The sequence below is a fragment of the Esox lucius genome, chromosome 16 (genome assembly GCF_011004845.1).
Source record: "Esox lucius isolate fEsoLuc1 chromosome 16, fEsoLuc1.pri, whole genome shotgun sequence".
NCBI lineage: Eukaryota > Metazoa > Chordata > Actinopteri > Esociformes > Esocidae > Esox > Esox lucius.
In genome coordinates, this window is record NC_047584.1 from 32,419,056 (window position 1) to 32,444,669 (window position 25,614).

Genomic DNA, 25,614 nt, shown 5'->3' on the forward strand with positions numbered 1-25,614 from the left:
AGCAAGCTTCTATCTATTTGGCATGCACCCCCATCATGGGACAGACATTTTAGCCACTTATATTTTACTTGATGACTTATGGAATGATAGATAATACACCATGCACATTTTGTAATTCATTTGTAAAATGAACTGAAAGAGTGTAGGGTTTTATGAATGTCTGTAGTGTTTGCATGCATGCATGCATGCATGCACGCGCGCGTGTGTGTGTAAAAGTTGCAGGCAAACAAGCTCTGTGAATGTGTTGAATAGTATGCATAGAGAGGTGATAAGGAACACACACTACATCCAAAGTACACACAGAATAACGCTTTAATAATTACACTGCTGGGGCACTCTGAGATAAGCAACAAGTGTTTACATAAAAATCATCATTGTCAAACAAGTCAAATATAAACATCCACTCCGGCTGAATGGCACAGTCTCCAATCAAGTGCCGGTTCAGCTAATACTGTAGGCTAAAAACAATTAAGATCACAGTGCAACTGCAAATCTGTAACAAAAATTCAAGCTCAGCAGGTACAGTACAGACATGCACACGCACACACAAGCACACACACGGGCGCGCACTCACACACACACACACACACACACACACACACACACACACACACACACACACACACACACACACACACACACGTTGAAAGGCAGGTGAACCTGAGTTGACATTTTATGCATTTCAACATAGTTGAAACCTATGTGCATTTCCTACCGTGCGATAAGGGTGCGATGCTGACTGGTGGAGGATCCGTTATATTGACGCTGATGTTTTGAATTTCTCAAATCAATCCTACACAGTTTGTTTTGATTATTCCGCTAGCTCTTTTCAATCATTCAATACCTATTTATTCTTACCAACAGCCCCAATAGGATTATTGCTATCAGGGGAACGTTTTTGGAGCTGTCCCCATTGCTGTGCAACTGTCTCCATGCAGTTGAGCTGTCCTCATGCCGTGGAGGTCAATGCTCAGTGGAATGTTTGGTTGAGATCACATGACAAACCAGGAAGTAGGTATCCATATTCATTCACACAAATGCATACTGGTGATGGGGGAATTTATCAATGGTTACGTATTGCTAGATTGCCTTTGACAATGTATAATAACCTAATAATGCTTGGACAATATGTATATTTTGCTACTTGTACTTTTAAACATTTATTCTTTACATTCTTTTCAAATAGGGAATTTATTTGTTTTCAGAAAGTTTACTTCCCTGACTGATTCAAACATTTATTTTCCCATGGCTCTCATTTCCACTCTTCCCTCTAAAGTGGACCTATGATGGTCAATGTTATGAACATTGATTCACAATAAAATCACTATCATATTGCAAAACAGAATTGAGAAAATCACCATCCATCCATATATACAAAATCAGCACCTATATCGCAATAATATCGCATTGTGAGTTCGCTAAAAGGGTGTGTATGCATGCTCGACAACCACACACACACACACACAAAACAATGTCCAAATGTTCCTGAATCGATACATTAACAGTTTTCCATAGTGTCTTTGTGATTCTGTCCCTCAGTGGACAGGATCCTTGGATCTGGATACATCTCTCTGGGGTTGTTGGATGGGTTATGCCTGGTTAGTCTCTCCCAAGCAGATGACTGGAGGCTTTTAGTGAGCGATGCGCAATTTCTCACTGCGGTCAGTGCTGTGGTGCTGTGCGGGGTAGAGTTGTCTCGGGAGTGTCAGACGATGAGAGAATCTCTGCTCAGAGCAGGGGCCTGTTAAAGGAACGGACCAAGAGCCACGTGTTAGAGACCATGCTGTCACGTCGCTCATGCTTGATTAGTCAGATCTGGTGATTAAGGCATTGTGGGGGATCCATGAGATCCTGCAGCTCAGGCTCTGTTAGTAATGTCTGTGCTTTGTATCATGTCTGAACAGTGACTGAATCACATGCGGTGGCGCACATCCTTCTCGGTTTAAATATTGGACATTTCACCTCTGAAATGAAGCATTATACTTCAACATTATTTACAAAAGGTTAAATTAAATACCATTTTAATATTGCTTTTTGCCTCAAATTTTACAATAAATCAATCAGCATTATGTTTAAAAAAAATAATACTAATAGAGCATGTTTTGATATAGATAAAAAAAGATATACAACTGACAAAAAGTAGGACCATTAAGACATGTCCAGTTTGTGTTGTGTAGACACTCGTGGGTATAGATGTGTCAGTCTGTCAGGGACATTGTAGGGTTTTCTACATCGGAGCTCGTCTAGCAGTCACAACCTGAGATTCAGCTGGGGGGGGTGGATGGAGGCGTTCCTCTATAGGTAACTCACCATGCTTCGGTTGTTGTCCCTGTCCTCTCTGACCCCCTGGACAGTGTGGGTCGGCCCTGTAGCGGCCCGGGTGTAGGAAAACGGTTGTTTGTCAGTCGTCCGGTAACGCTCTGCGAGCGGATCAACCGTGCGGTAACGTTCAATGGTCGGGTGGGCCTTCCGGTATCTCTCCGACTCCTGCTCGGAGTACGGGGGCAAAGAATCTTCCTCCTCGGGCCGGTGGCTAGGCGACCGGCTGTAATAACTGTCGCTGCCCTTGCCCTTCGAGCTGCCTTTGGAAGGAGTGTCACTGTCGTCATCGGCCCGCCCCTTCCCTCTGTCGCCCCTCTCCCCTGACCCCGCCCTCGCCTTGCGCTCCAGCAGGTCGTTGAGGTAGGCGTCGTCATAGCCCCCGTGGGCCGGCCGATCGGGGCGCGAGGGGCGGTCGCTGTCCCACGTGTCTCTCCTCTGCGGTGAGGGAGGGGGGCTGCGACGGGGGCGCCAGTCTTCAGCCCGGTTTCCGTGGAAACGGCGGGGCGGGCTATGGTCCTGGTAAGGGGGGTAGGGCTCTGGCCCCCGCAGATCCAGGTCAAGGTCATGGGTCTTGGCCCTGCCAGCGCGGGGGCCGTAGGACATCGCAAACTCCTCCAGCTCGTCTAGAGAGCCAGTACGCCCCCTGGTGCCCAACGTTCTCCTCTCCAGGTGCACAGAACGCGGGTTCCACCTGGAGCACAGGGTACCACGGAGAACACAAGAATAACTGACAACTGCTGGTGGCTAGATGCAGACACAGTGTTCACTAGACAACCAGCAATACAAGCCTGCGTTTACAAAAACCAATAATAACACCTGATTCTCTCACACACAGGGCCGGTTCTGCACAAGCAACAAAAGGGTCACTTAGGGCCCCTGACCACCTGGGAGACCCAACCACTAATCAAATTTTGCTTAGGGCCCCCACAAAGGCTAGAGCCGGCATTGCTGACACACACACACACACACACACACTCTGTAGTACCTGCTGTCTAAGTCGTCTTCACTGTGGTTGCCACGGTAATGCCTTGGGCGGCGGCTGTTGTGCACAGGAGCTGCTGTGAGTACCGACTGGTCGTCAAGGTCGGCGATGGGTGGGAGAGCCTTCATCTGGACCGTCCGGTAGGTCTGCCGGAAGTCGTTGTCCCCTCCCTCATGCAGAGAGCTGAGCTCCGATAGGCTGCTGGCTGCTGGGACAACACATGACTATGGAGACCGTTACCGCTTTCAAAAAACCTTGTTAAATGTTATGAATGTCATTTTTTTTTTATGTCTAACTTGTCATGGTAATTTCTACAACTCCTGTGCAGACATGAACAGGGTACACACCGTCTTTATGCATCAACACTATTTTAAATATATATTTTTTCAAGCATTTTATGCTTTATTGGACAGGAAAGTGGTGAAAGACAGAGGAGAGTTGTAGCTGAAAGAGTGGTGGGCTGGATTTGAACCCACGCTGTAGCAGTGCATGTGGGCTGGATTTGAACCCACGCTGTAGCAGTGCATGTGGGCTGGATTTGAACCCACGCTGTAGCAGTACATGTGGGCTGGATTTGAACCCACGCTGTAGCAGTACATGTGGGCTGGATTTGAACCCACGCTGTAGCAGTACATGTGGGCTGGATTTGAACCCACGCTGTAGCAGTACATGTGGGCTGGATTTGAACCCACGCTGTAGCAGTACATGTGGGCTGGATTTGAACCCATGCTGTAGCAGTACATTTGGGCTGGATTTGAACCCAGGCTGTAGCAGTACATTTGGGCTGGATTTGAACCCACGCTGTAGCAGTGCATTTGGGCTGGATTTGAACCCACGCTGTAGCAGTACATGTGGGCTGGATTTGAACCCACGCTGTAGCAGTGCATTTGGGCTGGATTTGAACCCACGCTGTAGCAGTACATGTGGGCTGGATTTGAACCCACGCTGTAGCAGTACATGTGGGCTGGATTTGAACCCACGCTGTAGCAGTACATGTGGGCTGGATTTGAACCCACGCTGTAGCAGTGCATTTGGGCTGGATTTGAACCCACGCTGTAGCAGTGTGTGTGCATCGGAGGCAGCAGCTCAGCCCCTCCGGACCAGAAACATCAGCACTTTTAACCATATTACAGACACATCATCAAGTATCACTGCAACCAATGCAAACAGCATCTGCTAGCCACGGACATCAGCGTAAATATAGACCGGCTATTTTCAAAGCAAATTCTTTTGCTGAAGTCCTGTCATCGTACGTTGCTCTTAGGCTGCATCCTGGGACAGACATTATTCAAGGCGTCTGGGTCAATAATGAAATGACTCTAATGCACTGATGGAAATAGAAAGCCCAGGCAGGTAACTGGTTCCATGGAACACAAGCCGAAGACTCGCTCCACCGCATTCCACAAATGCATAACCTTCTATCTCGAAGACTGTCGTGTAGGCATGTTTATAACCTTGAGAATTTGATGTGATTAAAAAGCCCCAATTCGGTGACTTCGGTCCACTGATGTCTTCTACAGTGAATCTCCTTCCTAGTGAGATAATCATCCTCTTCCCATCGCTACCTGACCTAGCGGTCTTGCAGTTTGATTTTCATCCTACCATTATGACAATAAACATAACAAGCCCTCGTCATCAAATTACTTTAGCATTTATTTATGCTTATAAACGTTCACAACTGGATAATAAATCCTTTCATAATTGTTTATAAGCAGAGTATAGGTAGCCTTTCAAATGCATACTGATTTGACCCAGGTAGATTCTGTCAGTATGGAAATGATGGCTTTTAGTGTAATCCGGGTGAGTTGGTAAATTTTAATGAAGAATAAAGAGGTGCTTGACTGGTTTCTGAGGTGGACGGCACCAACCTAACCCCAACGACCAAGGACACCCCGCTGGCAATCCTTTCTACATATTTACACATCTGATGGAAATCTGACCTAAATGTATAAACTCATACAAAACAAATTTACTTTGAAACCTATTTACGCAACAAAGATGACATATATATTAGTCCAAATAGGAAGAAATGACAAGATTAAAACACACACATTCAACACAGGACCACACACACAGACACAAACACACACAAACACACACACATCTTGGAAAAGGGAGAGTGTCCCAGCTCCTTCTTTAGGTAGGACAGAACCTTCATAGAGTCCTGACCGTGACACACACATACACACACACAGAACACACACACACACACTGAACACACACACACAGAACACACACACCCACACACACAGGTCTGGAAAGACAACCCCACCCAGGTTAGACATGAGGAGTGACATGATGAAACTACAAACTGTCGTTGGTGTTAATGTGACATTGGATGTAAAGAAAGAACTACATTTCCCACAATGCATGGGGGCTTTCACAGTTCCCTCAGACTGATCAGACAAGTGGTTCACTCACCCCCAGCCAGGTTGTTTTCCACGGAGGGGACAGAGACCAGCTTTGGGTCCGTGAGGGAGGGTGGGGCAAAGGGGACCATTGTGGGGACTCCTGGGATGTAGTATGGAGGGTAAACAGCCATTTGGGGGGGCTGGACACTTTTAGCCATCTTCCCCGCCTCGTAGACTGGAACACATTTACATGATGCTTTGTAACACGGAGCCTTTGAAAGTGTGTGTATGAGTGTTTTGTGTGTGTGTATGTGTGTATGAGTGTGTTTGTGTGGGTATGTGTGTATGTGTGTGTTTGTGTGGGTATGTGTGTATGAGTGTGTTTGTGTGGGTGTGTGTGTATGAGTGTGTTTGTGTGGGTGTGTGTGTGGGTATTATACAACTCCGGAAAGAAAAAGGTGCAATGTTCTCTTAATTTTTTCCACAGCTGTATATGTGTGTGTGTGTATTCTATATTTGTGTGCATTATATATGTGTGTGTGTGTGTATTATATGTGTGTATTCTATATAAATGTGTATGTGTATTATATATGTGTGCATTATATATCTGTGTGTATTATATGTGTGTGTATTATATATCTGTGTGTATTATATTTGTGTGTGTGTGTGTATTATATATGTGTGTATTATACATGTGTGTGTATTATATACGTGTGTATTATATGTGTGTATTATATATGTGTGTGTGTGTATTATATATATGTGTGTGTGTGTATTTTATATATATATATATATATATATATATATATATATATATATATATGTGTATTATATATGTGTGTGTGTGTATTATATATATGTGTGTGTGTATTTTATATGTATATATATATATATGTGTGTGTATTATATATGTGTGTGTATTATATATGTGTGTATTATAAGTGTGTGTGTGTATTAAATGTGTATGTGTGTATTATATGTGTGTGGGTATTATATGTGTGTGGGTATTATATGTGTGTATTGTGTGTGTGTATTATATATGTGTGTGTATTATATGTGTGTATTATACATGTGTGTTTTTTGTGTGTGTGTATTATATATATGTGTGTGTGTGTATTATATGTATGTATTATATATGTGTGCGTGTGTATTATATATTTGTATATTGTGTGTGTATTATATATATGTGTATTGTGTGTGTGTGTATTATACATGTGTGCGTGTGTATTATATATATGTGTGCGTGTATTATATATATGTGTATTGTGTGTGTGTGTATTGTGTGTGTGTGTATTGTACATGTGTGTGTGTGTATTATATATGTGTGTGTATTATACATGCGTGTATTGTGTGTGGTACTCACGGTGGCGGGGGCAGCAGCAGGTATCGGGGCAGCAGCAGCAGCGGAGGTAACAGCAGCAGGAGTACGGACAACACTGACACCAGCAGATCCCCATCAACAAGAGGAACAGGATGCTGCCCAGGAACACAGATCCCACAAACACCCACTCTGGAACACAAATACAGACACTAATAAAACTACAGATCCCACAAACACCCACTCTGAAACACAAATACAGACACTAATAAAACTACAGATCCCACAAACACCCACTCTGGAACACAAATACAGACACTAATCAAACTACAGATCCCACAAACACCCACTCTGGAACACAAATACAGACACTAATAAAACTACAGATCCCACAAACACCCACTCTGGAACACAAATACAGACACTAATCAAACTACAGATCCCACAAACACCCACTCTGGAACACAAATACAGACACTAATAAAACTACAGATCCCACAAACACCCACTCTGGAACACAAATACAGACACTAATAAAACTACAGATCCCACAAACACCCACTCTGGAACACAAATACAGACACTAATAAAACTACAGATCCCACAAACACCCACTCTGGAACACAAAAACAGACATTAATAAAACTACAGATCCCACAAACACCCACTCTGGAACACAAATACAGACATTAATAAAACTACAGATCCCACAAACACCCACTCTGTGGGCTTGTTATACAAGCCCTGTGGATGATAATAACATTGGTGTCGCCCAGTGGTCTAAGACTCTGGGTGGGTTCGAGTTTGACCTATTACTATTTCAGTAAAATGTCTCCCCTATATTTCACCAATTTCCTGTCAGTCATGCCTGATAACATTTAATACTAACAGTCAGGCCCCAGGGAGACATGACTAACTGGCTTGGGCCTCTTATCACAGCCTCGCATCCTTAAAGTCTCTCAACACTAATCACAGACTTCCTCAGGGTGGGACCCAAAATGAGCGACACACCTCTTCAGTCAGCCCCTGGTGAAAACACACATCCCCCGTGGGTCTGTTTGGGGAACCTTCTCATCTTCAAAAGAGATGGGGTGGGGGTGGGGGTGTGGGTGGGGGGGGTTCTTCCAGGAACAAACCTCACACTGCATTACACTGTGTAACGCCAACATGAATGGGGCAGAGAGAGAAGTAGAATATAGATTTCCAGAAGCTGGTTGGACAGAGAGCAGCATGGGTAAGGTAAAGATGGGGGAGTAGAGCCAGAGTAGGTGATGCTACCAAGGTAACATGTACACACAAACACCTGCAAAGACTCACACAGACACACAATCAAACACTGATAGAAGAGTTAGCAGATCCAAAGCAGGTGACAGACAGACAGTCACTGAGTCAGACAGACAGTCATTGAGTCAGACAGGCAGTCACTGAGTCAGACAGGCAGTCATTGAGTCAGACAGACAGTCACTGAGTCAGACAGACAGTCAGTCAGTCAGACAGGCAGTCATTCAATCAGACAGACAGTAGCCAGTGATTGAGGAGTAAGGCAGCCGTACCTGGCATAATCTCCATATCAAACTCTGGCAGGAGATCGTCTAGAACATTTGTCCTACCTGCTGAGAGTGGGAGAGCAAAGGTGAGGCGCAGGTGCCAATCAAATGTTCAAGTTCAAAAGGTTTATTTGTCATTTGCAATAACAGGTTATGGCAATGAAATGCTTGGTTTTCCTTCTCCCGACAGTGCAGTTAAAAGTTAAATAGTAATAGTAATTATAATATATAAATAAGAAGATAACAATAATAAAACTATACAGAAAACACACATCAATAATAATAACTATACAACTGTCCTGCAATGTAAAAAGTTGTGCATGATATGATTGGCAGATGAGCATGACAAAGTGACAGGTGAGCATAATATAAAGTTTGCATGCGACTGTGGATGGAAGGGAGGAGGGGTTCCTGAATTGAGCAGCCTTGTGGCCTGAGGAAAGAAGCTGTCCCGTAGCCTGTTTATTTTGGACTGAACACTCCTGTATCTTCTGCCTGACGGCAGCTTGTTAAACAGTCTGTGGCATGGGTGGCTGGGATCTGTAATGATCCGTTTGCTCCTCCTCCTACACCTCTCTGTGTAGAGATACTGCAGGGATGGCAGGTCAGACCTTGTGATGCTCTCTGCTGTTTTAATCACCCTCTGAAATGCTTTATGGTCGAGCGCGGTTCAGCTGCCATACCAGGCGGTGACACAGCCGGACAGGATACTCTCGATAGTGCATCTGTAGGAGTTGGTGAGTATCCTGGAATCCATGCCGAATCTCCATAATCGGCGTAGGAAAAAGAGCCGTTTCCTGGCCTCCTTCACGAAGACGTTAGAGTGATGAGACCAGGTCAAGTCATCACTGATGTTGACACCAAGGAACCTGATGTTGTGAACTCTCTCTACTGCAGACCCATTGATTATGGGGGCGTGGTCTCCTGCTTCCTGTGATCAACAATCATCTCCAACGTTTTGCTGATATTGAGCTGGAGGTTGTTATCCTGACACCACGAAGTCAGTGACCTCACCTCTTCTCTATAGGCTGACTCGTCGTTGTCAGAGATCAGGCCTATGATGGTGATGTCGTCAGCAAACTTAACGATGGCGTTGGAGACGTGAGTTGCCAGGCAGTCGTGGATGAAGAGAGAAGGAGCGGGCTCAGCACACAGCCCTGATGGGGGCCAGTACTGAGAGTCAGTGAGGAGGAGTAATTTGCTGAGGGTCATGCATGGAAACTGGCAGGAATGAAGAGACAGAAGACCCAGGGGGAAGACACTGCAATCACAGACAGCCCACCGGATGGATGAGCCTACACCATCATGTCCACTGCCTACATGAAAAGAGACCAAGCAGACGCCAAGAACAGGAATCCTCTGGGGTTCAATGGAACGTTTCTAACAAAAACATAATTTTCTAGGGTATGCCTACTTGGCTGTTCTTGAATTAGTTACAAAGATCTTTTAAATTCCTTAACAACGGACTCTAAAAGACATTGCCCACTCTAAAAAAGCTTGGGCGATGTTGAGGTGAAGTTTGTGTTGGGTAGGATTAATGAATGGCTTTAAGGTAGGGAGATGTTGAGGTGAAGTTTGGGTTGGGTAGGGTTAATGAATGGCTTTAAGGTAGGGAGATGTTGAGGTGAAGTTTGGGTTGGGTAGGGTTAATGAAGGGCTTAAAGGTAGGGAGATGTTGAGGTGAAGTTTGGGTTGGGTAGGGTTAATGAATGGCTTTAAGGTTTGGTTTGGGTAGGGGTCGGAAATGGGGCAGAGTTTAACGGGGACAGACACAACACTGAAGCATTCTGGGTCACCAATTAACAACTACAGCTCCCCAAGGAAAGAGGGTCAGGCGAACACTATCGTCATGGTAACAATGAAGGCTTTGTTAGGGTTAAGATGGAGAGAGACTGATGAGGGGAGCGGGCGGGAGGGAGGGAGGGAGGGAGGGAGAGAGGGATGAAGGGCAAAGGAGAGACAGGAGGGACAAAATTGAGGAGTGGTTTTGAGTTGGTTGTTAGGCACACCTGCTTTACACACTCAACATGAGTATGACTATGTGTGTGTGTTTGATGTATAGGCCCACACGTTGGTCCGTAAAACAGAGGTTCTCAAACCTCCCGTCAGGGAAACCCAAACATTCTACACCTTAGCTGGGGCCCGGAACTGGCATGGCAGAATCACTAATCGAGGGCTTGAGGATTGGTAGACCAGTTGAACCAGGTGGGCTAGCTTAGGACCAGCTGGGGATCCTCGAGGAGAGGTTTGAAAACCACTGCCGTAAACAACTGTCCGAAGGAACGTTGTTGTTCCACAAGTCAGCGAGCTGTTGGGACGGAACTGAACTCCCACTGCCCTGATAGGCTCCAGTACACGCTGAGTAGGCAGTAGTCATGGAGACAAACAGCAGACTTCTCCCCTCAGTGTGATCTGGCACTGGGTCACATGGCCCCAGCTGAGCTCAGTAACCTGAGACAGGAGAGGAACTATGTGGAGTACCTCAGAGAGGGGAACGAAAGTAGGAAGGAGAAGAGAGAGGGATGAAGGCCCAGAGCAAAGGAGTGATAAACATGAGAATAATATAGGAGGTATGCTGACGGAAGCTAATTTAGAGCCAGAGAGGAAGGAAGTGGGATGCACGAAAGAGGGATAGAGAGGAAGGAAGAGAGGGAGTGGGGGAGGGGGGATGGGAAGGGGGGGGGTGTAGGGGAAAGCAGAGAAGTGCAGTTAGGCGTAATATAAATACAGAGGCCAGTAACTGGAGAGTTCAGGAGACCGGTGTGCATTGGGTGAGACCAGCAGCATCAGCGACAACGTTCCCAGTCCATCCCAACCCAGACTCTGTTGGGTTGCGTTTGGTTACAGGTCAGCGTTAGCTGGGGTTTTTTCTTTGAACGTCATTTCAGTGAGAACACACACTCTCCTTCACAGCGAAGACCAGGGAGCCGTTCGGTTTAATTGAGAACAACAGGGATTAGAACCAGCGACGGCCCTAAGCCCTGCTAGCGCTCTCCCTTTATATCAACACCACAGAAACCTAAACACACTTTAGCCCCCCTGTCCCCACCCACACACACACACACACACAAAACATACGCCTCCCTGGGAACTGCTCCAGAAGTGGATTAGGCAGCTCACAGCCATTACCTTCAACCTGCCTGTGTTATGCGTGTGACTCATGTAACGACAGGCTACCTGGTGTCGACACAGTCTGAGGTGGCAGGGGTCCAGGCACGGCTGTGTTAAGGTAATGTCAGCTGAGGTTTCAGGCTAAGAAAAACCACTCAGGAAGGACCGGGGGCCGCGACTAGACCGACGCTCGACATGCTTCCCGTTGTCATGGCAACGGTTGTAAGTTCAACTCGGAATGCAGACGCCCCCCCCCATTCACCCGCCGGGGACATTTTTATTAAAGCACCCTGTCAGGAGCCACAACGAACCAAAGACTACGGGCTAACATGCTGATGAACGTTAAACCAGCAATTACACGCTGTGACACACACTGAGAGGCTGGCGCGATAGCACAAAACCATTGGTTTAGAGGACTGTGGTTAAAAGAGAAACCTGCATCCAACTGACTGGAAAGAGCTACAAGTTCAGTCCCGGTCGCTCCCTGGATGGTAGTAGTCTTAGATGGCCAGTAGGGGGCATTCTTCCTTCTAGTCTAAATACTACATTTCTATATCCCAGAGCAATGAGGGGGACATGGCCCTGCATGCTGTCTCTATGTCATCAGAGAAGGGGAGTTAACCTGACAAAATGTCAACTCTACATTGGTTGTTCCAGTTTCCACAGCACTCAACAGATCCTTTAAAGTCAGACAGGATTTCAGAACAAGACAGGATCCAAACTCCCTGGGAGAATGCTGAGGTCTACTGCACATTCCATCCCTTCCTCTTTGAGAGTTAACTTCCTTTGTTCAACATTTGCTTCCTGTACGCTAAGGGGTCACATTTCTGCAGTCACTCACCCAGCACCAGCAGCTCCACTTGGCCCTCGTTCTGCCCTTCAAGGTCGTCAGCGATGACGACCTTACAGAGGTACACACCACTGTCTCCCCAGTGTATCTCCCCAATACGCAGATCTGCCTCTGGACAGGGACAAGGCATGGGGTCAGAGGTCAGATGTCATAGGTGTCAGGTTGAATGATGAATATGCTAGCATTGTCAATATCTCTTCAGAATACAAAAATCAACATTTAAAACCTCTGAAAAACTAAATCAGCAAATGCATAATGTTATAGAATACTCTATGCAAGTTGTCAAACAACTGAACAAAGTTCAAACACACATAAAGGTTGACATTTGACCCATTTATAAACCATTAATTAATATACCCTAAAGCTTTCTATAACAAAGTGTGAGCAATTTCGTGAGGGTCTGTCCGTGTCCGGGACTATTGTGAAGCAGGGACGGAGAAGGACTATTTCAGGAACAGGAAAAGCTGAGCACAATCAGTCATGTTTCCTGAAGCACTGACCTACAGCTAACCGCAAGTAAATGTGTGTGTGTGTGGGTGTGTTTGTTTGTGTGTGTGTGTGTGTGTTTGTTTGTGCGCCAATTTCCAGCCACACACACAACAGCTGAAAAACCGCCACAGCCAATCACAACCCCAAAACCGCACGTTAATAAGCCTCCACCGTACTGTTGACGATGGCGATGTCGCGGCCCTTGTAGTGCTCCGCCAGCGTCATGGAGGCTCCCTGCCCCGACGCCACGATGCGCACCGTGCGGCTGCTGTCGGAGCACTCCGTCTGGTCCGCGGCGCCCACCTCGGACCCGTACGCCGCCAGGCTCTCCGGGAAGGTGAAGGCGTCCCGTGTGCGCTCCCGGCAGAAGGACTTGTACCACCACTGGACCACGGGCATCTGGGTGGAGCGCGTTTGGTATTGGCACTGGAGCACCACCGACTGGAACAGGGTGGAGTAGCGCTCCTTCGGATGAACGGTTACCTGCACCGTCCCACACACGCACACTGACACACACACACACACACGCAGGGGAAAAAATAACATTAATAATAAACATTAACCCATGGACAGAGTTAGGCTTCACTTTTAAAGCACCCTGTCTGAATACAAGGTGTTTACAGCACCCTGTCTGAATACAAGGTGTTTACAGCACCCTGTCTGAATACAAGGTGTTTACAGCACCCAGTCTGAATACAAGGTGTTTACAGCACCCAGTCTGAATACAAGGTGTTTACAGCACCCAGTCTGAATACAAGGTGTTTACAGCACCCTGTCTGAATACAAGGTGTTTACAGCACCCAGTCTGAATACAAGGTGTTTACAGCACCCAGTCTGAATACAAGGTGTTTACAGCACCCTGTCTGAATACAAGGTGTTTAAAGCACCCTGTCTGAATACAAGGTGTTTACAGCACTCTGTCTGAATACAAGGTGTTTACAGCACTCTGTCTGAATACAAGGTGTTTACAGCACTCTGTCTGAATACAAGGTGTTTACAGCACTCTGTCTGAATACAAGGTGTTTACAGCACCCTGTCTGAATACAAGATGTTTACAGCACTCTGTCTGAATACAAGGTGTTTACAGCACCCTGTCTGAATACAAGATGTTTACAGCACTCTGTCTGAATACAAGGTGTTTACAGCACCCTGTCTGAATACAAGGTGTTTACAGCACCCAGTCTGAATACAAGGTGTTTTTTTGCTTTATATCTTTTTTTATTCTTACTGCATAGACATGCCATGTCACAAGAACTTAACTGTTCAGAATGACGCTGTGTTATTTGGTGCATTTGATAAAATAAAAGACGTGGAATTTGAGTGTAAAGTACCTGGACAGTAGCTCTCCAGGAGCAGGGTTGGAGATCCCTGAACCCGAAGCAGAAACCCTAGTAGAGACAATAGTAAAGCCCTAGTAGAGACAATAGCAAAGCCCTAGTAAAGACAATAGTAAAGCCCTAGTAGAAACAACAGTAAAGCCCTAGTAGAGTGAATAGTAGAGACACTCATTGAATCCCTAGTACTCCATCTTCAAGCACATCCAACATTTTAATGGAGAATTCCAGACCAAACCTCCCTACAGTTAGACCAGGCTCCAGTCTGTACATTGCCTCACACACTGCCTGTCAGGTGGCCTCCACTGGGGGTTCAGAAAACACTGGGGAAATGGACAGGATGAGATGAAAGGCAGATGGAGCAGGCAATGGAAAAAGCAATAGTAGTGATAAACCCATTTCAGCAACGCCTAAAAACATCTGGTCTGGACCTACTGAGAAAGGGTTTTTTTCCGGTCTGTGTGTTTTGTCTTTGACTCAAACTCACCAGTTTTTATTAATCACATGTACAGGATGTTCACATGAACTTGATAATGCCAAAAAAAAAACATTACACAGGGGGAGGTTTGTATGAGTGTCTGAGCGCGTGAACGTGTGAGTGCCCACATGCTAATTTCAGCAGATTCAGAGTATGTCGTCGGTCCAGGTCAGGTGTGGAACGTCTGCATGGAGAAACAGACCCTGTCTGAGACCACCAAACAGTGACTGGCAAAATACCAAACAGGGAGGAGAGACTGGCAGAGATAGGGACTCCTCTCTGCCGTGCACGGAGGGTCAGAGGTCACATTCCAGAGTGCATGGGAGGCTGGGGTTGGACTGATAATGCAGGGGGTCGCCTCCCCCACAGCCTGTGTCTGTGGGTCTGGGTGGGGTTGGCAGTGGGACCCACTCTAAACAATTCCCAGAAAGAGGAAATGACAACAAAGGGATAGCACCGAGCTTGAGGTGCCCTGGGACGTTCTCTGCGTCTGCCGTTTCGCGAGGATGAAGAGACTTAAAGGAGAAGCTGTTTTACCGCGGTACTGACACAATCTGAACTCAAGACTAGCGCGGGTGATTCACGATGATGACCTCCGACAGACTTTGGTTAAAAGCTGATGGATTACATATCTAGGATCAGGGCTGAAAAAATATCTTGTAATGCACGTGTTCAGACGCTGATGCCGGTTTCATCTCTCCCTGTACAGCACACATGCTTTATACTGGTACATTTTCAGTCCATCTTTCAGAAGATTATTACTGACAGTTCTGTTACTCTCTTTCATTTTGTTTCTTTATATTTTGAATGCCCACGATTGGGAGAACAGGAAAAGGGGAGGAGAGAGGTGGCAGTGTTGGACCTGTGATCTTAAATTCCAACCAGGCACTAGCTCTGTCCCTCTCTTTGTCCTTTTGTTCATAGTCCAGCCCATTGTTATTCATTAGCAAGCCCCCCCCCCACCCCCCCCACCCCCACCCCCACCCCCATCACTCCAGAATCCTAAGTGGACCTATGTGGAGGAGGGGGGGGATGGTAGGACTACAACCAATGAGACTAACTGGTCCTGTCCAGTAGGGTTTGAACAACCAATTAGCTGTTAGAGATTTGAATCCAGCCGTTAGAAGAGTTAATAATTCCCGTAGATGGGAGAGATTGACAGGGAGAATGGGCAGGGTAGATCGCCCATGGTAACGATCTTCTTTATAAGCCAAAACAAGTTCGTCACTGTATTCTGGGACCTTTCATCAACGGTATGTACTTGGATCAGCATCTCTACTGGAGAATAACAAAGTGTCCGTTCGTGATGTTTGTAAACCCGTCAGTGTGACAAAGAATGGAATAGTAGGTCCTGATTCAAGCCACACCAAAGCGTTCCCTAACTCATATTAAACATACCAAAAACACCATCAAATGTTCTCTTCTTGATACGTGGGCTAAAACAAACTGTGGTTTACCATTCAAATATAGTTTAACCGGTCAACTCTCTTCTTGGTCAAAGTTCTGAGTTACGCAAAGCTTCCTGGCCACAAATGTCTCATTCCTCTAATTGACAAAATGTTCCTGTCACGCAATCCTAAAAACAACGGATTTTACTCAACTGGACCTACATACAAAACCAGGAAAAACGGTCTGTTTCGGAGCTGGCCTAATATACTCTGTAGATTTCTCTGCATAGTAAGGGAGAATGGCCAGCATATCATGGATATTGTGTGAATACAACGGGACCAATTAGTTATATAACCGGGTTTTTACTAATAGTATATCCTTCTCATTCCACGTTCCCCTTGTTATTTATGAGAAATGAGAACAGGAAAAACAAGCCTATTATCACTCCACTGTATCACAATGTGATAAAATAGAGAAAATCAGACCACACTTAAAGAAATAGAAAGTAGACAAATGTGTTTATAGAACATTTCATAATACTGACGTTCTACCCCCGTTAGTCGATCAACCTGTTGCATTCTCAGCTCTCGGACAGGACATGTTCAGTGAGTGAATAAAAAAAACGCTAACATTTACCTGTTACGCACAAAACAATCCATCGACCTAACAGCCAGTTCATTTTTCAGATAAAAGTTTCACATACAGAAAGAAATAATCCACAATTTCATCCTGCCCGTTAATCGCCTCATTCTTTGGTCCGCCGAGTGCGCACAAGAATAAACTCGGAGAGGCGAAGTGTCAACTCCAGACGAGGGGAGTATACCACTTCACAAGCGGGTGTGCTCAAAATGCACTTCAAAAACGAAATAAAATAATATCATAATAATTATAATATATTGTTACAAGCAAATATTTAGATATTGATATGAGAGTCAAAACACTACCTGCACTAGTCTTTACAGATTACTTGTAAAATCTTTAACCAACTGCAACTGGGGGTTGACCTATAAAATTAGGTTGAAGCGTCTGGATTTCTGCTGAGATTCTATGGAATCAAAAAACTTAAAAACGAATCCAGAGACATTAGTCCACTTTTTTTCTCCACTTTATTATCCTTATAAAAATGTAAATTTGATAAATGTATTTAAATACAGTTATTCCATTTCATAATGTTATTCATTGCATTAACAAATTAGAATTAACAGGACTAGATTGATCGGCGTAATTAATAGTAAACACAACTAAAAGTAAGTGCTTTGTATGATTTTTTTTACTTTCAAAACAAATCCTACAACGTCACTCTGTCTAAACCATTCCATGATTACACACTCATAAGAGTCATTGACCAAATGTGGTGACATCTCAAAGGTGCTCCTCTCGGGTAAAAACAACAAAAAAAAATGTGTCTAGTAATTTAAAACCAACCTTGAGCCCCATACACATTCTAAGATCGGGAGCAAACAGCACGGAGGAGCCTCGGTTGTCAAGGGATGCTGCCTTGAACCTTGACCTTAGATACACTCGAATTCTTTCGGCCTACACATCGAAGAGCACATTTACCATTTCTCTCAAGCCAAATCGTATAGGGCCCATGGTACATAGAGTGCAGTCTATAAGCATTCAGACAGTGACACCAGTGTGGCTCTGTTGACTCATTAGGTGCGTTTGCATCTTTACCACAAGAGAGCTGTCAATGTTTAGTCTTGATTCAAGGCTTAGGAGTCCATTGCTGGTGTCTGACAACGAGGAAAGAGGTAAAGTTAAGCAGGCCAGATAAATCAGAATAAATCGATGAGAGGGATGTAGCCGAAACACTGGCTGTGCCAAACTCACCTGTTTGTTAAATCATCTAGAGGGAATACTTAATCCATAGGATTTCATGACATGGGGCTCAAACTGGAACATACATTTACATTGAAGTAATTTAGCAGACGCTCATACATACAGCTGTGTATACATTTGAGCGGCGTTATTTCAAGATTAATCCAGCAAAAACCATACATTCCCAAAAGATACATTGTTTAAGCAGAAATATTAACAATGTAATTTGCAGCAACAAAAGCTTGCATGCATGAAAAAGTACAACATTTTTGTGGATCCTTTTGGCCTCAATTGAGCTACTTTTACATCCAGTGGCAAAAATACATTTGGTCTCCTAAAATGGGGGGTGTTTTTAAAAAAGGTTGTAATTCCAACAAAGTTAATTGTTTATGGATGTAAATACCCTCAAATGAAACTGACAGACTGCACTTTAACCGGTGTTTCATTTCAAATCCAATGTGTTGGAGTACAGAGCCAAAACAATACAACTTTGTCTCTGTCCCAACACTTAGAGACTGAACTGTAGACCTCAAGGCACCTCTGTGAGAGTACAATTGGAAAATCGGGGATGCATAGTTGTTGGGCTCTTTTTGTTTATATTTGTTTTCATATTTTGAACCTTGCCCAACATCTATGCAGGAAATGTTAAAATGAGAGGTGAAAAGGATTCTGCCTGGGGCCAGTAAGGACAGTAGAACATTACAGACAACAGAAGGTGTATATATGAGCTGCCCTAGCAGCTTATTCTGGCAGACTGTGCAGAGTAGCATTGGGGAGGTTGGCTGTAATTCCTTTGGAAATCTTGTATCCAAGTCAAGGTCCACGTAGGCTGCTGGTCTTCGTAGTGATCATGCTGGTTGTTTTAGCGGCAGTCGTCTAGGCTTTCTCGGCTGCCACCATGGCGAAGCACCGGCGGGTCGTCAAGGCGATCGCGGCTGCCGCCATATCTATTACGCTGGTCGTCAAGGCGATCTCGGCTTCCGCTGTAGCGAACAACAGTTGGGTCGTCAAGGCGATCGCGGCTGCCACCATATCTATTACGCTGGTCGTCAAGGCGATCTCGGCTTCCGCTGTAGCGAACAACAGTTGGGTCGTCAAGGCCATCGCGGCTGCCGCCATATCTATTACGCTGGTCGTCAAGGCGATCTCGGCTTCCGCTGTAGCGAACAACAGTTGGGTCGTCAAGGCGATCGCGGCTGCCACCATACCTATTACGCTGGTCGTCAAGGCGATCTCGGCTTCCGCTATAGCGAACAACAGTTGGGTCGTCTAGGCGATCGCGGCTGCCACTATAACGAACGACAGGTGGGTCGTCAAGGCGATCACGGCTGCCACCATATCGATCACGCTGGTCGTCAAGGCGATCGCGGCTGCCACCATATCGATCGCGCTGGTCGTCAAGGCGATCGCGGCTGCCACCATATCGATCGCGCTGGTCGTCAAGGCGATCGCGGCTGCCACCATGCCGATCATGTTGATCCACATTGTTGTTGCGGTTTTCATCAGACATCTTACGGCCCTCGCTAAGCTCTGTTGTTATACTACGGCCCACCTCCCCTGTCATCTCATGTTGGTCAGGGAGCTCAAGGCTTCCCTCAGCTTTGCCTTCTGATACGGCATCCTGGTAAACTGCCCCAACCTTGAGTGTGGGATTGTCTTGAAACTGGATTTCTGGAGCTCTAAGAAAGACACAGATACAAAAGAGACTTTTTGTGCAGGCAGACAAATTCTTACAGTCTTTCCACTAATTTGGCCTTTTGATCAGTCACAAGAGATTTTTCACATCAGATTGTTTTTTTTAAAGCTCTGTCTGTGGAAACTGAGTGTGCAAAAGCTGCCTATGAAATAAGAACAGGCCAATCTCATTCTCTGCCAAACACACCCCTCTAAAACTGTCTAGCACAACCTCCTGACTCGGAAGAGAAACAGAACATCCTCTCACCCCTGAAAAGCTTTCTGCTTATCTTTGTTCCTCTTCTTTCTACAACAGTAGACAACAATCCCCAGAACCAGCAGCCCAGCCAGGACCCCTCCGATGATGGCCAATGTGGACCCGATCTTCATGGAAGCTGAAGAGGTAGTGTTCGAACAGGAGGCGGGAGGAGAAGAGAAGGAGTGTTATGGTAAGACTGAGGCTACGGTCCAATAACAACGTTTTACACCCCAAGTGCTCACCACTTTCCCTCGGGGGAGTCCCCATCATAACTGTTTGATAGCCAACTTAAGTGCTGCTCCAATTCTCAAACGCTGTCCCTCTCCCCTTGATTTAACTTATGGGGACGAGTGATCAACTTTGTTCACTTGCAGGGTTGATACCACCCACAATTCAATGCAAAATGTAGTCTGGTGTCTAACACCGGTGGCTTGGACAAGTGCAGTCACCCCCCCCAACACACACACACACACACACACACACACTAATAGTCAGACTAAACACACGGGGCATGACAGCCAGGGTAAAGTTGAAGCTGGAAGAGCTGATCTTGTTGGTCGCAGTGCAGATGAAGAAACCTGAAGTCGCCATAGATATATTGAACAGTGACAGAACTCCATTCTCTGAAAAAATTAAATAAAAATACATTCAAGTTAAATTGAAAAACAAAGTATTATTTGAAGACTTTCCAAAGTAAGGCTGAATACACACACACCTATGTAGATTTGACAACCAAGGTGAGGACTGGCAATTTTGTTCCTTTAAAAATAACTATTTTACCTAACCTTAATGCATTACATTAATCTAACCCTAACCCTTAAACCTAACCACATTTAATGTTTAAACCACATCCAATGCCTAAAATGCTAACCCTAAATCTAACCCCAACCGTTATTTCAAGTCAAATAAAGCTTCTTGTTAAATTGAGGACAATCTAAATGTCCCCATTTGGTATTGATTTTCCTTGTTTAGATAAAACACACACACACGTTACCCACTCTCTATGGTCCTCAGTGGGAATTGTCTGGGGGTGTTCATAACATCGTAGGTCTTCCAACTGTAGGTGGGGGCGGGGGAGCCCTCTTCAGACACACAGGTCAGATTGATGTTTGCCCAGTACTCTGCTTCTCCCTGAACCCTGACAACAGGGACAGAGGGAGCCACTGGAGAAGGAAGCAAACATTGTGTTGTGTCATTTTAAAGCCGTCCAGTAGAGGGCAGTGGAGTCCTAACAAACACAACAGATCCATCTAGGCCAGAGGTGTCAAACCGGTTCCACGGAGGGCCGAGTGTCTGCAGGTTTTTGCTCTCTCCTTGTACTTGATTGGTTAATTAGGTCACTGATTGGTTAGTTTCTACCCTCACCTGGTTGTGTAGGTATGAACTAGGAACCAATTTATAGGAAAAACCAAAAACCTGCAGACACTCGGCCCTTTGTGGAACCGGTTTGACACCTGTGATCTAGGCGAAAGATGACATTTATACTTCAGTCATTCAGCAGAACCACTTATCCAGAGTGACTTACAGTTTGTTGGGGGGGGGGGGGGGGGGGGGGAGGGTATACAGCCAGATATACAGCATTGTGCAAAAGCACCTGAAAGTCAAACTAAGGCCATTTATTTTGGGCAGTAAGTGTTTTAATAAAAATATATAATTTAATTTTTTACAAATAAACACTGACTATCCAAATAAATGACTTTAGTTTGATTTTCAGGTGCCTAAGAATTCTGCACAGTCCTGCATATATCTCTATGCGGGCTACGGCCCATTAAGGCTTGTTTTACAGCTCTCACCCAAAACCACCAGTTCGGTGGTGGCGGACAATGTCCCCTCGTCGTCTCCGGGGATCTGGACCCGGCACTGCCACAACCGGCTCTCCTGTAAGGTAGCTCGACGGACGGTCAAGGTGCTCTGCCCTCCAGGGATGTCATTGAGCATGTCCAGCCGGCCCTTATAGGACGCCCTGATGTCCAATTTATCTAGGTTGGAGTAGTATGTAGCCATCGTGATCTACATAACAAAAAGAGTGTCCAGGTTGTGTGCGTGAAGATTGTGGTAAAACACACTTGAATATGCTGGTCCGTGTCTGATCTCTAGCAGGGACAACCACTTAGCGTGTCCCGCTGGAGAAAAACTCCCGCATAAAGAATGAGGATATATCGATCTGTCATCTCAAGCCTGCAACCCTTGTGATCATAATTTCAGGATATTGTGTTTTATTCTTTTGAGAGACATGATGGATAAACATCTACTTGCACTTCTACAGTGAGCTGTGCTTCTTCGCAGAAGCCCCCTGGCCGACTCGGGGCAATCTGTGTTGGGGCGTGTCTTCCAAAGCACTTTAGATGCAGCTATGCTGCTCACTCAACCAGGACGTTTACCGGAATCCCTACACGCTGGAGGGAACACACTCTCCATCGCTCTACATTGATTGGGCGGGAAGTGCCCAAGCTGCTGCAAGGAATTGCAGGAGTAAGACTAAATATTAAATAATTAACCCCCGAACACCCGGGGCGGCGCTGGTCAATTTCACCGCCTTCCGCAGGACCCCCGAGACAAATCCGCAAGCAGGATTCAAACACTGGTCTTGCAATGACGCCGTTAAAATGAAGTTAATGTCTTGGGTTCTGACTGACCTTTGGGTCTTCAGGTTTGTCCGCCTCCATGGTCCACGCGATTATCACCAATGAGTTTTCTGGCTTGGCAGGTACGAAGCGACACGCCAGGGTGACGTCATCACCTCGTTTCACCTCGTACTCACGCTGTGGAATGGTCACAGTGAGCCCCCTCACAGTGGAAAACACTGGAAAGGAAGTGCGTCAAGCTTCAATCTAAACAGATTTATGTAACATGACATTTTACATTCCGGCACATTCAGCCTGAATTATAAAGTAAATTGTTTGTATTTTTCAGTGTCCCCGAGGGCAGGTCTGGAGAGCAGGGTCAAAGCTAGGGTTCAGATGTTTTGAAGGCAACTCTGGAGAAATTAAAGGACAGAACACCTGGTCTACATAGTGATTTGTTCAGATGGTCTTAGCACTAGCCTACTCAAAGCCTTTCATAACAGACTAAAAAGTGCTAATTAACTCACATTTGATGATATGAAACCAAAACTTAAATAGCTTAGGATGGTTTGAGTAACCAATCATAAATGGAGAAAATGGTTTGTGTAAGTGGTCATTTTCACTGTGGATGTGTGATGGGGCTTTCCGAGTCTTATAGGTGAACTGGCTCTTCTGGTGCCGTTCAACTGAAAGAGCCAGTTCATTTGATTCTTGAATGATTCTTCCTTTAAAACACTTCAGAATAACCCCAGAACAATGAAAAAAAACTATGTAATGGGGAGAAAAAGGAGGATAAAATTAGGTTTGTGCCTGAAATTCACACTCAAATCCATTATATTTTACCTAATTGTTAGACCGTCTGCTTTTTAAACTGACATTCAGAGTAATGTGTTGCAAATAAGATTCTTGCAAATTAAGGCCATCATACATGTTACTGGTAAAAATATATATATATTGTGTAGTAATGCTCAGTACATCTAGTCAATCAAATACATGTTGTTGGTAAGTCAGGTCTTGGGTGGAATTACTGACAGCATTGCAACTAAGCCACCTGGTTAGCAGTAATTGCTTTCAACTAAAATCTAGCTAGCTAGATTGGCTGCTAACTAAAGTGCATTACTAAATAATAAAGTTAAAGTCAAGCCCAATGAACCACTAATACAAATATACTACCAAGTTGTAGTGTTATTATATATTGTAGGTTAGCTAGAATAATACATTATCATTAGGATATATTACATGTCATTATACTAAGTAGCATGAGCCAGTTCGTTAAACCTACCTCTATGTGCTTGCGGAGCTATGATGATGAGTTTTTGAAAGCATAGATGTTTGCGTCTTTGGGAATAAAAACATTTCATGATGATTGTGTTGCCTATTTTAAATTTAAATCGGAACATGTCGTGTAACTGTGGCCAGGGATTGGAATTTCCCTCGTCAACGTCCTCCAGTTGACAGCTTTCCAAGTCGGTCATTTAATAAGCTATGTCTGTGCTCGCACTCCGATGCAGATTTAAAGGAGCAGGAGGGAACATCCAAACTCAAATCAAATCACGAAACAAAAAACCTTTTTGACAAAGGACTGAAGACAAAATTGTTACGAAAGAGTACATGAAATGTAATTGAGTAAATAGTACTTTTTTTTTTAAATACTTAAGAGTAAAGAGTACAGCCCCCAGAAAGAAACTAGAAAAGTACTGTTCCTCTGAAACTGTACTCTTTAACTCATTTGCATTACTTGTAATGCGTTACCACCCACCCCTGGTTACCCTAACCATAGCCTTCTTCAACATAAAAAAGATTCACTAAACTTTTCTTCATCGTGTCAGTAAATAGACATTGATCTTACCCCTAACTACCCTACCATACTGGAAAAATGCGTGGATATGCAATCTGTAGTGAATAATTGTTTACCATATCTGCAAACAATCGTTGCTTGAGAAAATAAACATAAATAAAGGAGCCAAACGACCGGCTCCTTTCAACAATGGATGGAGGCTACAAGGGTATTGAAAATTGTATGTCCATAACAAAAAAGATCTACCAGTACAGGACAAGATTTAAAAACCGGTACAATAAATGCATGTAATACATGATATATAAATGTAGAACCAATAAACTGTTGTATACAAAAGGTCATATTTCTACAGGCCTAGTTCCGGGGGAAAAAAGAAATGAATTTATTATTGCTGTGGTTAATCATTAGCCAGGATGTTGAAACCGCAACACCTACACGGATAGACCCAGCAAAGCCTCCATATTGTTTCATGTTAAGTGACACAGTCAGGGAATTTCAGAACACAAAAAAGGCCTAATTATAGATTCTGCCTTATTAAGGCAGAAATTCTGGTTATTCTTTGGGTGGTGGTGCGCAGTCTATCATAACTTCATCGTAACCGACGTCGTATCTCCAGCCAGCCCAGCCTGGCCGCCACTCAACCCCATTCAGCCTAGAGCGCAGTGGACTTTTCACAGAAGTTTTGGTGGGCGTCATTTTGCATGGATAACTGAAAGATCAGCCCACAGTGGAAACAGAGAGGTATATACATACCTGAAAGTATGACAAACAGTCTCATTGACGAATTTCCCTTTTTATTCGCCCACAGGAAAGAAATATAGCGGTTTTCTCCGGTGATGAACATCCTATTCAAACGCTCCAAGCGCACCTCACGTAGGCACCAAATCACAGGCGCCAGCCGCACCTCTTCCGTAGGCTCTCAGGTGCCCTGGTCTAATTGGTTCTACAACTGTTGACTTAAGTTAACACCCTATTTGCTGTGTAGTCACGTGGGTGAAGTTATCCAGGCTAAGGGTGACTTAACCAGGTAATAAAATAATGTGTCGATCGGAAGTACCGACATTCAGTCCCCTATGTGCCCGCCTTTTTATAAAGCCACACCTTGACGCACAACCATGTCAGTGGTGTTAGAGCTGTGCAAATGCACAAGATCTTTCACACTAGATCGAATTCATGCACCGTTTTTTCTGGTTGCAAAAGTATTACAGTACCTGTTATAAAGCATAGAAACATAATTGTACTGAGAGAAAGATGATGGCAGATAAGGCCGATTGTTCAAGGACCAATCGTCATATTTATCAACAACCTGCAGATGGCAGTGCTGGAC

The 25,614-nt window shown here is 44.9% G+C and overlaps 2 protein-coding genes across 4 annotated transcripts; both read right to left on the bottom strand.

Annotated features, from left to right (window-relative positions):
* Positions 1–294: 294 nt before the first annotated feature.
* Positions 295–17,484, bottom strand: LOC105016563 (immunoglobulin-like domain-containing receptor 2). 2 transcript variants are annotated; one of them, XM_029113429.2, is made up of 9 exons: positions 16,808–17,484; positions 13,147–13,476; positions 12,473–12,592; positions 8,527–8,583; positions 7,019–7,165; positions 5,726–5,890; positions 3,308–3,509; positions 2,311–3,013; positions 295–1,741 (listed from the first exon to the last, which is right to left on the bottom strand). In XM_029113429.2, exons 1-9 carry the CDS (start codon positions 16,848–16,850, stop codon positions 1,706–1,708), a joined length of 1,803 nt encoding a protein of 600 aa, XP_028969262.1. In that variant the 5' UTR covers positions 16,851–17,484; the 3' UTR covers positions 295–1,705. The 2 variants fall into 2 exon arrangements, with proteins under 2 accessions (XP_028969262.1, XP_028969261.1); XM_029113428.2 differs by having other exon boundaries at positions 8,527–8,586.
* Positions 17,485–18,484: 1,000 nt separating this feature from the next.
* On the bottom strand, positions 18,485–25,245 carry LOC105016562 (cell surface A33 antigen). Of its 2 annotated transcripts, XM_034286813.1 has the most exons (8): positions 25,041–25,245; positions 22,562–22,728; positions 21,719–21,935; positions 20,924–21,088; positions 20,432–20,548; positions 19,935–20,061; positions 19,454–19,671; positions 18,485–19,411 (listed from the first exon to the last, which is right to left on the bottom strand). In XM_034286813.1, the coding sequence occupies exons 1-8, from the start codon at positions 25,129–25,131 to the stop codon at positions 18,855–18,857; spliced, it is 1,659 nt and encodes a 552-aa protein (XP_034142704.1). In that variant the 5' UTR covers positions 25,132–25,245; the 3' UTR covers positions 18,485–18,854. The 2 variants fall into 2 exon arrangements, with proteins under 2 accessions (XP_034142704.1, XP_010878789.2); XM_010880487.4 differs by having other exon boundaries at positions 18,485–19,671.
* Positions 25,246–25,614: the final 369 nt, after the last annotated feature.

Coding starts and splice junctions, on each gene's coding strand:
- LOC105016562 (XM_010880487.4), bottom strand. CDS start 25,131: ATGTTCATCACCGGAGAAAACCGCTATATTTCTTTCCTGTGGGCGAAT. Junction 21,936..22,561: donor ACAAACCTGAAGACCCAAAG/GTCAGTCAGAAC, acceptor TTTGTTATGTAG/ATCACGATGGCTACATACTA. Junction 20,549..20,923: donor CCCACTGAGGACCATAGAGA/GTGGGTAACGTG, acceptor TAATTTTTTCAG/AGAATGGAGTTCTGTCACTG.
- LOC105016563 (XM_029113428.2), bottom strand. CDS start 16,850: ATGAACTGGCTGTTAGGTCGATGGATTGTTTTGTGCGTAACAG. Junction 12,593..13,146: donor CGACATCGCCATCGTCAACA/GTACGGTGGAGG, acceptor GTCCCTGTCCAG/AGGCAGATCTGCGTATTGGG. Junction 3,510..5,725: donor GGAAAACAACCTGGCTGGGG/GTGAGTGAACCA, acceptor TTGTCCCAGCAG/CCAGCAGCCTATCGGAGCTC.